This window comes from Vidua macroura, chromosome 4 (assembly GCF_024509145.1).
Source record: "Vidua macroura isolate BioBank_ID:100142 chromosome 4, ASM2450914v1, whole genome shotgun sequence".
NCBI classification, from domain to species: domain Eukaryota; kingdom Metazoa; phylum Chordata; class Aves; order Passeriformes; family Viduidae; genus Vidua; species Vidua macroura.
The window spans coordinates 36,319,973-36,333,461 of NC_071574.1; the positions used below are offsets into that span (position 1 = coordinate 36,319,973).

The 13,489-nt window shown below is 36.5% G+C and overlaps 1 protein-coding gene across 5 annotated transcripts in view; it reads left to right on the forward strand.

Moving 5' to 3' along the window:
• Positions 1 to 13,489, forward strand: part of CLCN3 (chloride voltage-gated channel 3) — a 59,404-nt gene that overhangs the window by 28,392 nt on the left and 17,523 nt on the right. For all 5 annotated transcript variants that reach the window (XM_053974983.1, XM_053974985.1, XM_053974986.1 and 2 more), the window contains 4 exons: positions 8,833 to 8,990; positions 9,960 to 10,059; positions 11,640 to 11,827; positions 12,481 to 12,603. In XM_053974983.1, the coding sequence (XP_053830958.1) occupies positions 8,833 to 8,990; positions 9,960 to 10,059; positions 11,640 to 11,827; positions 12,481 to 12,603 (569 nt within the window). The remainder of the gene's footprint in view (positions 1 to 8,832; positions 8,991 to 9,959; positions 10,060 to 11,639; positions 11,828 to 12,480; positions 12,604 to 13,489) is intronic.

Consider the following 13,489-nt stretch of genomic DNA (forward strand, 5'->3'; position numbering starts at 1 on the left):
GCTCACAACAGAAAATGTGATCAAGATTATCATCATTCTCTAACTTTAAATACTTCAAGAAAAAACCTAACTTGGAGAAACTCAGTATGATTATGGCACTATTTCTGCCGCGCTTTGTTTTAAGGTTCCTTGTATAAAAGAGGAATAAGGATTTTCAAGTACGAGTTTAGCATATTTGACTTTGGTGATAAACATGAAGTACCATCAGATGTAAATACAGTTCATTTAGGTAGTTACAGGTTATCTGTCTGCATGTGCTGTATAACTGGTAAGGTTCTCTCTGAAGCATGTTTCTCAATTTTGGAAAGAATTTTTTGATGCTTTTTTGAAATATTAGAAAATTATTAAACAGACGAAGATTATGCCCTCCTTGGGCCTGAATGTGATTTGATTGGGATAATCATATTAACAGAATTACTATTTTTGCTGAATCCTATCTTTGCCCTCTAAAACAACGTATAAGTAAGTTGCTCTTATGTACATGCAGCAACGGCACTTAGAAATCTAGTTGTCTAAATTTCTGGCATTCTGACTCTGATGGCCTTGGTCATTGTTAGATCATAGGTAACTCCCCTTTTGTAATGCTTGCTTTATCTAACTTTATATATTTTTATACCTTCTATTTTTCTCATCTCCTTCCTCATTATTCATCTTAAATATAAGTTGCAAATTTGGTAGTGGGAGGATCTCAATAATTTTCACTTGCATATCTGAAGTCCCTATTCATCATAGACATAATTAAATAAACATAGTAAATCTACCTTTATGACTACAAGAAAAGAAATCTATAACATTAAATCTTTTTTTTTAGTGCTGCATTATAGAAACAGAAATGTTTGTTTCACCTAAAGTGAAAAGCCAAAGCTCAGGGTTTTGGGGTTTTTTTCCCGTGCCCATTTGTGGCGGACACAAATCTTCAAAAGTCTTGGTTTAACTCAGAGGTGCTACTGATGAACTTTGATTTCACTCCTACTTTTTAAAACGTTACTTTTAAACCCAGATCTATTTGGGGGCAGATGAAATGGAGGGTATTATCATGCAGTACTTTGGTAAACAGTACAACATATCCTTGTTCCTCAAAACTTGTTCCATATCTTCCTGTTTCCTATTTATTAGATTTTTTCCAGCTGATTTTTTTAAGTTTGTGTATATATATATAGTTGTGTCAATTTTATATGCATTTTGATTGTAATGCAGAGACCAGTTTCTCTTTGAAAGCCTTTGATGCAGTTAGAAGAGCTAACTGAAGAGACATGCTGAAAATTCATAGTTGCAAGTGGAATGTATTACCCGATTACAGGGACTTTAACACTGTTAAACATCAACAGTAGCGAATAAGATTGGCTTTGTGTCCTGTGCTTCTGATTCTGAAATTTAAAAATTGTATCTAGCCAGGAAGAGGAAATAGTGCTTAATGACTCTTTTTGAGTCATTAACAAACAGACTAATTAAAATAAACTGATGATTGTTTCTTGTCTTTTCAATTGAAAGCCTCATATTTTGAGGTCTGCATATGGCAACAGAAAGCAGCTGAGGCACTAGCACATACCTTGTGTATTCAAATCTTCTTTGTTACAAGTGTAAGTGATCCTTACAGTGTGCGCTGCACATAGGGTGCTTCCCTGCCTCCACTCCCCTTGCCACCTAATACCCAAGGGCACACGGGTGAAGCAAAGCCTTGGATTAGAATCTGGCCTCCGGAAAGCTACAACCCCTGCTGATTTTAACACTCAGCAGATTTGGATGGTCATGTCAGAGGCAGCTTATTCCAGCCTTTACTGTAATCTGACTTAACTTCATTTTCACTCCCAGAGGTGCATTTATTTTTTTCCCTCCTCCTTTCACACTGCTGGGAGTAGCCCAAAGGAGACATGTTGCACTGTTGTCAGCTGTAAGAACAGTGGCTGGGGCGAATGCTATATAGTTGTGCACTGTTTAGAAAAAGGGATGGGTGAGCAGCAGGAACTGTTCCTGCTGTAAGAATTAACAATTACGTAGCTTGTAGAGAAATACCTTTGAGAAATTAGGTCCTGCTATTGCTCTGCCATTGAATACAGCATTGACATTGTTTATCTGTTGTTGTTTTCACAACTCTGGAATGTTTCTAAACCTTAGGGAGTTTTGAGCTCTGTGAAATAGATGTTACTGTATAGTGTCTGGACATTAATAGTTATAGTTGTTGTTTTCAGCAGAAAGTTATAATTAAACTCTAACAAGACCCCAAGGGTGTGTTTATGTATTTCAGGATAACTAGTCTAACAGTTCGTTGGAATGGAAGGGGGTGAACTTGTTGCTCCACATCTATTCTCTCAGTTTTTGCCCTTGCACTGGCTCTGTTTCTTCTCCAACACCACAGAAACTTGATTCCAGTTCCTTATAATGGCAGATTTTTTTGGTTTTGGCAGTTTGCTTAGTTGGATTGGCATGTTGGCTTGGTTTACTGTACAGTCAGATCAAGGGTGACAGAGCTGATCCAAGGATGAGAGTGGGGGAGTGTGACCAAGAAGAGCAGGGAGAAATAGGGGGAGCAAGATCTACTCTTTGTGTGCCAGCAGTCAGTTAGATCAGTTCAGTCTTACTGTATAATTATGTCCCAAGAGGTATGTCTCATTTCTTAAAATGGAATAAGATAATACAGGCTCAGTTTGAGACAATGGTGTATTTTGTGATGTGCCTTCAGAAGATGGATATCATGTGCTGTGTAGCATATAGAAGGGGTCTTAAACTTTATCAAAAGATTATGGTCCCTTGTTAACTCTGATAGGCACGCTCTTCAGAAGCCTGTTCATGTCTCAGTTCTGTACCTTATTTTCTTGTGGGGGTGTAGCTGTGAGGATTTGTTCTCTAGGTGATACTGGGTAATTGTTCAGATAATCACGTGGTGGATTACCACATAAAAATCTGTCGTGCATTGTTTGGCTATGCAGGATGTAGCATTTGTCTTAAATTTTGATGTTTCTTTTGTCATTATTTTTATGAGAAAAGAACACAGCATGCAGGGAAAGAGTTGGGGAGGATTGTTGAAGAGTTATGCATGAATCAGGAGCAGCATGCATGTTGTAAAACGACTTTCTTGTATGCAATAAATTAGCTATAAACTTACCAGGTATTTTTCTTTTAAAAACACATCTTTGATCAGCTGCATGTGTTCCAGGGTTACTTTCAAATTTGAAAGAAATCTCCTGAGTTGCAGAAAGAAAGCAGTATGGGATTACTGCTGCAGGAGGTGAGGCAGCTTTTAAAAATACTGTGCATGGCCTCAAGATTGCTGTGTGTAATCTACATAAATCAGCTTTCTGTCATGTTTATCATAGTTCCAACATCAATTGAGATTGAATACTGCTTGTATGAGGCACATCTATAAAATATTAAAGGAGAGATATTCCTTGCCTTAATGAGGGACAAAAGGCAGGGAGGAATCCTGATATATAAAGCAGCTTCTGTGAGTATAGCAATTTGTAATTTTTTTACCTAGTGGTTCCATCAGCAGAAACTAGCTAGGCAAAGCAGGAAGTTGGATCGGTGTTGGGACCCAACAGCCATTGAGTATAACTTCATGTTCAAAGAGAAATGCAGGAGAGTAATACGGTAAGGACTGTTCATTTTTTTGTCAGACATAGTATCTTCTCAAGCAATTTTGGATTGTATTTTTTACATTCTCATTAAAATTTAAAAAATAGAAGAAGAAAAAATCCTTCACTTCTTCAGACATAAAAGCTTTTTTTTATGGTGTTGGAATCCACTTTTCTTATTGTGGTTTCTTTTGTGTAGCATTTTTGTTGTACTTCATTCTCATCAGGTGTCCCAAAGTACAGTGTTTAACTGCTAACCTTAATGCTTATTATAGTTTTTTCTTTTAACATTGTGCAATATATTTTTTTTAACAACTTCAGTTTAAACAGTTCTTCAGCAATACCACAGCTGATTGCTGAGAAAGGATTGTGCTCAAGGCTTGGAATTACATGCGTGGAAGGATAACAAAAGTCAGCTGCCTTTCTAGAAGGTAGTTCATTCAAGACTTAGAGTGACTGACTCCCCCAAAAGAGTTTCCTTTTTCTGAAGAAGCATGTTGCTCTTACTGTCTAGAAGCTTGCAGTCTGTGATTGCAGCAGCTCACAGCAGTTACGTGTTGCGATTCAGGATGGCCAGCAAAGCTTCACCAAGGTTCCTGCCTGACCAACCCAGTGGCCTTCTATGAGAGAGTGATTCCATCAGTGAAAAAGGGTAGGGTAACAGATATCATGTATCTGGACTTCTGTAAAGCATTTGACATGGGCCCCCACAACATCCTTCTTTCTCAACTGGACAGAGATGGATTTCATGAACCATTATCCAGTCATTAGATGGATAAGAAATTGCTTGGATGGTCACATGAGAGGGTAGGGGTAAATGGCTCAGAGTCTTGATGGAGATAAGTGACAAGTGGTGTCCCTCAGGGGTTCATATTGAGACTGGTGTTATTTAATATCTTCATTAATGACATAGATAAAGGGATTGAGTGCGTGCTTGGTAAATTTGTAGATGACACCAAGCTGAGTGGTGCTGTTGACACTCCTGAAGGATGAGATACCATCCAGAGGGGCCTGGAAAGCTCCAGAAGTGAACCCATGGGAATCTCATGATGTTTAACAAGACTGAGGTGTTGGTGTATGAGAAGTTGGACATGACCTGGTCATGGGCACTCCCAGCCCAGAAAGCCAAACGTGTCCTGCGCTGCATCCAAAGCAGTGTGGCTAGCAGGGGGAGGGGAGGGGATTCTTCCCTCTGCTCCACTCTGGTGAGACCCTACCTGCAGTGCTGCATCCAGCTCTGGGTCCCCAGCACAGGAAGGACACTGACCTGTTGGAGCAAGTCCACCAGAGGGACACCACAATGATCACAGAGCTGGAGCACCTCTTCTGTGGGGAAAGGCTGAGTGGGTTGGGTTTGTTCAGCCTGGAAAAGAGGTTTTGAGGTGATGGAATTGTTGCCGTCCAGTACCTGAAAGGAGCCTACAAGAAGGATGGAGAAAGACTATTTATAAGGGTGCATAGTGACAGGACAAGGGGGAATGATTTCAAACAGAGAGGAGGTTTAGATTAGATCCTGGAAGAAATTCTTTACTATGATGGTGGTGAGGCACTGGAACAGGTTGCCCAGATAAGCTGTAGATGCCCCATGCCTGAAAGTGTTCAGGACCAGGTTGGATGGGACTTGGAGCAACCTACCTACTGAGAGGTGTCCTTGCCCAAGCACTAGATGATCTTTAAGTCCCTTTGAACCTAAACTATTCTGTGATTTTGCCTTACTTTTGCAAATGTGGAATGACTGTGTCTGCTTTATAAGTTATGTCATATTGTTATGAGTTGTACTAAGCCTCTGAGAAGATCAGTGTATTGTTTCCTTCTCTCTAGTAACGTGGGTTAGTTTGGAATAGCAGAAATAATAGAAGTTCTGCATGCCAAATTTACCATTAGCTTCCAGTCTCATAAAAACTTTAGCAAATTCATATGTAACAAAAAGTTTTACTTTCTTTACAGCTCCAAAATGGCTTAGGTGTCCTCATATGAACATTAGAAGTGTTGTCTTATCATAGCTAGAGGCTATACCTATACATCTTGTATACTAAGTGCTTTTTGTGGTTTTTAAGACCAAAACTGCTTCTATTGTGGTGAAAAGCATGTAGCCTGAGAAAGTATCTTGAAACTTCAGGACTGGGGAAGAGGGAGAGTACGGAAGGGAAATAATTCTGAAGGTTTGTTAAGTGCTACAATTTATCTATGTAATGATGCTTTCCTGCCTGATTGTTAGAATGTTGTGATGAAATATTTGTATTCTGGTAAGGGTTTTAACATTGTGTTGAAAATACATTTAATGACACTTTGGAACTGGGAATAAATAGTAAGAATTTGTGTGTTTATGCTGATGAGAATCATTATCTTCATAGCTGGAAGGAGCATCTTGCTGTGTGAATTGCTAGGGAAGGAAGAGTAGAAAGGGAAGCAAAAGCTTGGAAAGATGTGGAGTCTTAGTAAAAGTATATTTCTCTAGCATCTCCTTTAGAATAGTTGTATACTACATAGATCATACTACTAACAGGAGAATGTAATCTCAGAGTTCTGTATCTTAGATGCAGAGCATCAGATTTTGTAGAGTTGTCCTCTTCATGGTGCTCTAAGGAAGCCTTTCTACCACACTCACTGCTGCCTGTTTTCTCACTTGGTAAAAGATTACAGCTATTCAGACTATTCACCTATTGGATCAGGCACTCATGGCAGCTCTGCATTCAACAAAACCTCCTCTTCAGCTTCATATCTTCTTCTATGTCTCTTCTCCATCGTAAAATAATTACTTATATTCCAGTATTTGGTGTGCCAGCAACTGTTGGCAAAGTAGGAACCTGACATAGTTTCAGTGGGATTTTTACTGTATCTAGATAATGACCATCATTTGTAATCTACTCCAAGTTCTGCTGTGGGTCAGATGCAATTAGTATAATGCCATCTCTGATGATGGCATCTCTGATAATCCCCTGGAGAGAATTCCAATTTAGCACCTTGTGATATGCATAAAATAATCTTTTACTGTTTGTGATGCATTTATAACTCTCAACTTTCCTTTGCCTTCTGTGGCATAGGATTGCATGCTCCTTGTAGTTTGGTACTGCTTCATTTATAGCAGGGCATAAAACCAATTCCTTCAGAGCAAAGACAAGGTTTTGCCCAACCCTACTCACTCAGGTTCAGGAAACTGTGTCATCACATTGGAACGTTGTAGGAGATTAATAATTAAGCTGTGGGTGAGATTAATTTATGTCCCCTTGCTTTGCCAGAGGAAGCTGATTTCATGTGAAAATAATATTTTAATAATACATTCTGTTACTGTCTTAATTCTGAGAGCTAAACTAGTTATCACACTGTAAATTTTGTTAGCATCTCTTCCATAAGATCACCTTGCCCTTTCAGCCATCCAGGCATGTATCTTAGACTTCTAGTTAGGAGAATTGGAAATGGCAAGGGAATTGAATCCTTTATCCTAAAGCAAGGTTTTCACAATCACCTCTATTAGCAAATCTGATTTAAATTGTTGTTGTTGTTAGCCTTTTATTAATGGAAGCATAGGGAATGCTTCCTTACATCTGCCTTAAGAGAGACTAGCAGCAGCTTTGGGAAGAGATTTATAGGGCTTAGCTATGGGAAATAGATGAGGGGGAATTTAGACTGGGGAAAAAGGTATTAAGCTAAAGATGGCAGCTAGGCTCACATAAGAGAAAGGTATTGGTGTTATTGGAGAGCTATCTGCTACATTTGCATTGTCTTCTGTACTTTTCTTTTAATCTTTATAGAATTTGTAATAATAGTTGTTTGTGTATCTTGAAAATTATAGATTGCATTTTGTCTTAATGTAAATTTTATATTGTTTTCTTGTTTTGTCTTTCACCACTAAGAAAATGTGTGAATAAACAATATGTTATATAGTAGGCATCAACATGACCTCTTAAGCAATAGATGACTGAGGCACCACTTTGGTCATAGTGTAATGCCAGGTGTCACACTGCTTCTTCTAGATCTTAGAATTCACATTTGTAAAGGGAAAAGGCACATTTTACTTATATATAAATCTAATTGTGCGTTATGATGAGGGCTTGGGCTGGTGAACTCAGCATTTGTAGCATTTGGACATTTACAGGTAGGTCCTTTGACAAGCTATTTGTTTGTTGGTTTTGGTTTTTTGGTTAGTTGGAAATTTCGGCTGACAATACCAAGAAGCTCAATTAAAGAAGCCTGGAAATAAAAACAAACAAGCCAACAACAAAAAACCCCAGGTTAAAAAACCCTCTATCTGTCTAAACATCCCAGTGTCAGTCTAGTGAGATGAATTCTGGTGTCTCTCTAAACTGATAGAAATCTTCGTCCACTTGAGCCTTTGTCTTTATGAATAGATATTACTGTGGTGTGCTGTATATTGTTGGGCAAATTATTTTGTTCTTAGTCAAAAAGTGAGAACTAAGAAAAAAACCCGAATATATTATGGAATTTATGACATTTGAAAGCTTAAAAAGACTATAATCACTTTTGAAAATGGAAAAATTCTCACTACCACCCCACCAACCTTGGTCTTTATTTTGATCAGTGCAGTAAATATTTGTGGGGCTGTTTCTCTGCAAGCTTCTTGTGAAGAAACTAACTAGTGATGACAAGTGAGCAGAAGATATTTTCTTTATACAATGTTTCCAGTTTTTATGACCAAGGACTGCTCTGTGATTTACCTGAAAAAAATACATTAAAACAAAATATGAGTATTTGTGTTTTTGTTGCTTTTTCAATGCACATATAATCTATTAACAATGTATTTTAGGTTTGGTTTAGATGTATAGGAGAGATTGGTAATCAATATAATGTATATTTAGAAATTACTGGTTACATATGAATGTACTGTGAACTTTCTAGCTAGTCATCCTTGCTTCATTATTCTACAAACAGATTTTCCACCAGTAGTTCATAAAGTGTAATAAAGTTAAAATTAAATGTGTGTTAAAGTTGCTCTTTTTTTCCACTTGCTTCTATTGAAGTTTTTCTGGAGTCGTCTGCATACAAAACAGAACAATAATTTGACTAGGACATTCCTATTTAACCAATGGAAACACAAAAGTCACTAATATATAAATTTAACTTACAGCTGAATGACAGTAAAGAGGAGTGGTATGCAGCATTGAGAGACCTAAATGACAATACAATACACTTATTATGGAAAGTGTCTTAATTAGCTGTTCAAAAATTTATGTGCTATGAATATAGTTTGAATACTTAATTTATCACAGAATTAATTGATTCCTGTGTTTCTTTGCTGCAGGAACTCATTATACAATGACAAATGGAGGAAATATCAACAGTTCAACACATTTACTGGACCTTCTGGATGAGCCAATTCCTGGAGTAGGAACATACGATGATTTCCATACCATTGACTGGGTTCGAGAGAAATGCAAAGACAGAGAAAGGCATAGACGGGTACTTGAGATAAATAATAGTACTTTTTTAGTTGGATGTTGGAGTTAAGTTCTGATTTAGTAACACATACAAATAGATGGCATGTCCTTTAGATATGTACATAGTTACATCAGCTAGAATTACTTGAATACTGTTTAAAAAGCACTGCTTTGTTGGATACCTGCAGTCTTGCAGCATTATTATAACTTGGAAAGGAAGCAGTAATTTAATAGAGCGGGACTAGGTCCCTGTCCCCAAATACCATTTTTAAAGTACTGCATTTTTTGCATGGCTAGTATATTTAAGGCTATTTTCCAGTGTAGATGTATTTGTAATAGTAGAGTAGTGGCTTTGGTGGTACTTGTGTAGAAAAGTGAAGCGTGATGTATATTGCTTTTGTACTGACACAAGTGTGTCTGTGCCACTGCATCTAAGTGCACAGAGTAAATAAGGATAAAATAAGAATAGCAACTTTTTCAGCACAATAACTTCAGATGTCATTACTAATAGTTGTCTAGAAGTACTATAGAGTAGATATCAATTTTTTGTTTTATTTTACTTTTACGTGTTTTTTAATCTAAGGATGTTTATATTTGAAGTAGAAGTTCTAGAATTTGAATCATATGAAATAGCTTATTATTAGTATGCTAACAGTTTAATTAAGGTTCAAAAAATATTTATTCTATAGGAAGGAAATAATGTTAAAATTCACATTTTAGGTGTATGCCAATTATCCTAACAATGTATTTCCTGGATTTTAGTTCTTTAAATTAAGCAAATATATGTTTCTCTGTCAGTTGTTTGATGTCTGAATAATTAAGCTGATTTATCTATGTAAAGCACTAAATACAAGCAGAACACTTGTGGTTTCAAGAGAGGGTTTATTTGCCTGCAGTTTGCATCATGCTATTTGTATGTCATACTCTGTTTTGTTTCATGATTCATATTACTGAAACACATACAACGCTACATATCGATTTCTCTTTGCAGATTAACAGCAAGAAGAAAGAATCAGCATGGGAAATGACAAAAAGTTTGTACGATGCATGGTCAGGATGGTTGGTAGTCACATTAACTGGTTTGGCATCAGGTAAATGAAAACACAAAGGATTCTTTTCTTACATTTGTCAGCAAGTATAGTTGTTGTGTTTTTTCTTTGTTCTCCACCAACCCAGCTAAGATTTGGTTCAGTCTACTACAACAATTCCATAAGGGAAGAAAAATTTTACTATCTTGATTTACAGGCTTTTTGAGGTGAGGGTTTACTGATCAAGTGGGAACCAAAATCCTTACTGAATTTAGAGAGGGTTTCTCAAGTGTTTTTGAATTTCCACCTACTAAACTGTCAATGTTCTTTAATCCTGTGATTGACATTTATATTTTCCCTTTCTGTAAAATTTTGGTTTTTACCTGTAGGATTTCTTGTGACAATGTTGATTGTAAAAGTAGCTCTGGTATATATGTCCTTTTGGTAAGCACACTTCCTTGTAAAGCATGTGTTTATGGATTAGTGAATTCTAGCTATATGTTTATGCTGGTTTATGTTGGTTAGGTTTACTGAGGTTTTTCCACAGAAAATACTGACTTTAACAGGTAAAGTTTGTTGACCTATACTTCAATTCTCTCTTTCCTTTTTAACGTATTTTAGAATGGATTTTACAACTAAAGCCATCCAATGGTTTGTGGCCCAGTGGTCAGGCAATGCTGTTGCTTTTTCTGTTAGTATAGTTTGAAGTGACTAAAACCTGCAGTAAGGAAAGGTCACAAACTTTGTGCCCAGTTTTTCAAAATAAGTATTTCAAATAGACATTTTAGATTAAATATTAGGAAAGTTAGTTGTGGAGTAAGGCTATGCCTATTAAAAAGCATGGTAACAGTATAATTACTGCTTAGGTATATACATAATCACTTTCACAAATCACATATAAATTAATACATATGCAAAGTTTGTAGCATGTTTATATACTTCTGGATGCTCAAACCAGGAGTGCATAATTACTGGAAAATGTTTATGATAATTTCAGTGGGAACATGCAGTGTAGTGTTTCCAATCCCCTAAGCTGCTGTTTTTTAATATTCCTTTATTCTGTTTTTGAGTAACAAAGTGAGCAAATTCTGATTTTGAACACTGGTAGGTTTTTCAGTTTCAGATGCCTTCTCTTGTATGTATAGTGAATCTTAAATGGTACAACCTTGAGTTCAGTGACAAGGAGATCTTATGTTTATGTATTTTAATAATTTGGTTGACATTCTGTTCTACGGAAGTACTGCTTTTGACTTGCCAACACATGGTCAATCCCATCTCTTTCCAGCAGGCTTGGTGCCATATAAACTGCTCCATCACACAAAAGTAACAGTTCTCTTTTTACTCTTAATTCCTTGGTTTCAGTGGACTGTTGGAGAACTGTGGTATAAAGAAAAAAAAAAAAAAGGAAAAAAAATCTAATTTAACTTGGAAAATATACAAAGTACTTAATTCTTCAAATTATTAGCAAATAAGTCTTACCATAACAAAACCAGGATATAATCCTGGAAATTAGTAGTATATTAAAGTCCATTTAATTAAGTCAGTGCTTAATACTTCAGTTAATACAAGCACATTCCTTTATTTCAGCTGTGTGTGTTATTTCTGTTTATCAGAACATTGATACAAAACTGTTTCTACAACAGGGGCATTGGCAGGATTAATTGACATAGCTGCTGACTGGATGACTGACTTGAAGGAAGGCATTTGCCTTAGTGCTTTGTGGTTTAACCATGAACAGTGTTGTTGGGGTTCAAATGAGACCACATTTGAAGAGAGAGATAAATGTCCGCAGTGGAAAACATGGGCAGAACTAATAATTGGGCAAGCAGAAGTGAGTATTCTTTGATGGTCTCTTCAACAGCTTGGCTGAATAGGGAAAAAAAATAATGGTCTTAAGGTTAGGATTCTAAATATGAATTTGGGTTGTACTGTCTGTGCCATTTTTCAGCATTTGAAATGATTACTAGATTATAGTGTAATAAATGTGTATTTCATGAACTGCAAGGGGGCTTGGAGTATTGCAAATGTAAGGAAGTTATGAGATATAGAACTGTTAATAACACGAGAATTTCTATTCTTGATCATGGCTGTATGTAAATTAAATCCATGTATGGTGTTCTCTGATAACTAATAGATTTGTTTTATTTTTTCTACCAAGTTTTTTTTTTAATAAGGAAGATTTACTCAATATTCACTAGATTTTAGCAGCCTTTAGGTATTTAAAATTCACTTGTTCTATGTTTTTTTTTTTTTTTAATAAGATGAAGTGTTAGAACATTTTCTACCTTTTCTAACACAGTCTGTGTTAATGTGCAGGTGTCATAGCTTTATGTTTTTCAAACAAAACTCTCTCTTGGCAACAATTATTGTGCCTCAAAATGTGTGTATAAGTGTACGTGCAGCAACAGTACTTCTGGGTTATTTTAAATAGTGATTTTGTTCTTATGTCAAATCTATTTTCTGACTTTTTGTTTTTCCTTTTAGGGTCCAGGTTCATATATAATGAACTACATCATGTACATTTTCTGGGCTTTGAGCTTTGCCTTCTTAGCAGTTTCTCTGGTGAAGGTATTTGCTCCCTATGCCTGTGGCTCAGGGATACCTGAGGTGAGGTCTAATTAATATATATATTATAGGTGTTTCATATTAATGTGTAGATTACCGCTGCCTTAGTGGGTCAGGGGAAAGGCAAGAGGAAGCACCCTTTGCCTTTGAAGAAATATATTAATACAAGCATTCAAACTGAAAACATGTAATTTTGCTAATTGTTTCTGAGAAAATGCCCCAAATTTAAAAGAATCTCCTGGGTTAGTAGATTTTGCTTCTGTCAGGACCACTTTTTAAGGAAGCATTTGGATTAGTATACTTCTGAAGAATGATTTCCAAACCTCCCCTAATCCACACCCTCCCTATGGTGATAAGAGAGCAGTGATTCATTGACACAATATAGGTCATTTGATAGAGCAATCAATCTTTTGTTGCAATGGCTTTAGTGGCCTTGACTAGCACAAACCAACAGACAGTCACAATGTGAAATGTGTAGTATCCTCAAAACCTCACTGTTTACAATTGCTACTATCCACAGAATGGGAGAGAAAAATCCAAAGTCAAATCAATTCTGGTCAGTCTCACTTCTTCAGTTTTTCTGTAAATACATTTTTTTAAATCCACCTCTGTTTAAGTCTGGAGTAGTTCTGTGCCATTATTCCAGAAGAAATTTAATCTTAAATTTTTAAATCTAGCTGTCTTTACTTTCTAGACACAGCTGCCCAGTATTTTGTGTACATCCTATTTATGGACATGTTGTCCTATGATAGCTGTATATTATTTACTCTGCATGGGCATATTTTCCAGGCTTATAATATAGCATTGTTAAGCACAGTAATACCTTTGGCAAGTGACACGTTTTCCTGGTGGAGGTAGGCTGATCTTTTCCATCTTTATGTGAAGAAATCTGTTGATTTTTATGTAGTGATGGTAAAACATGACGAGA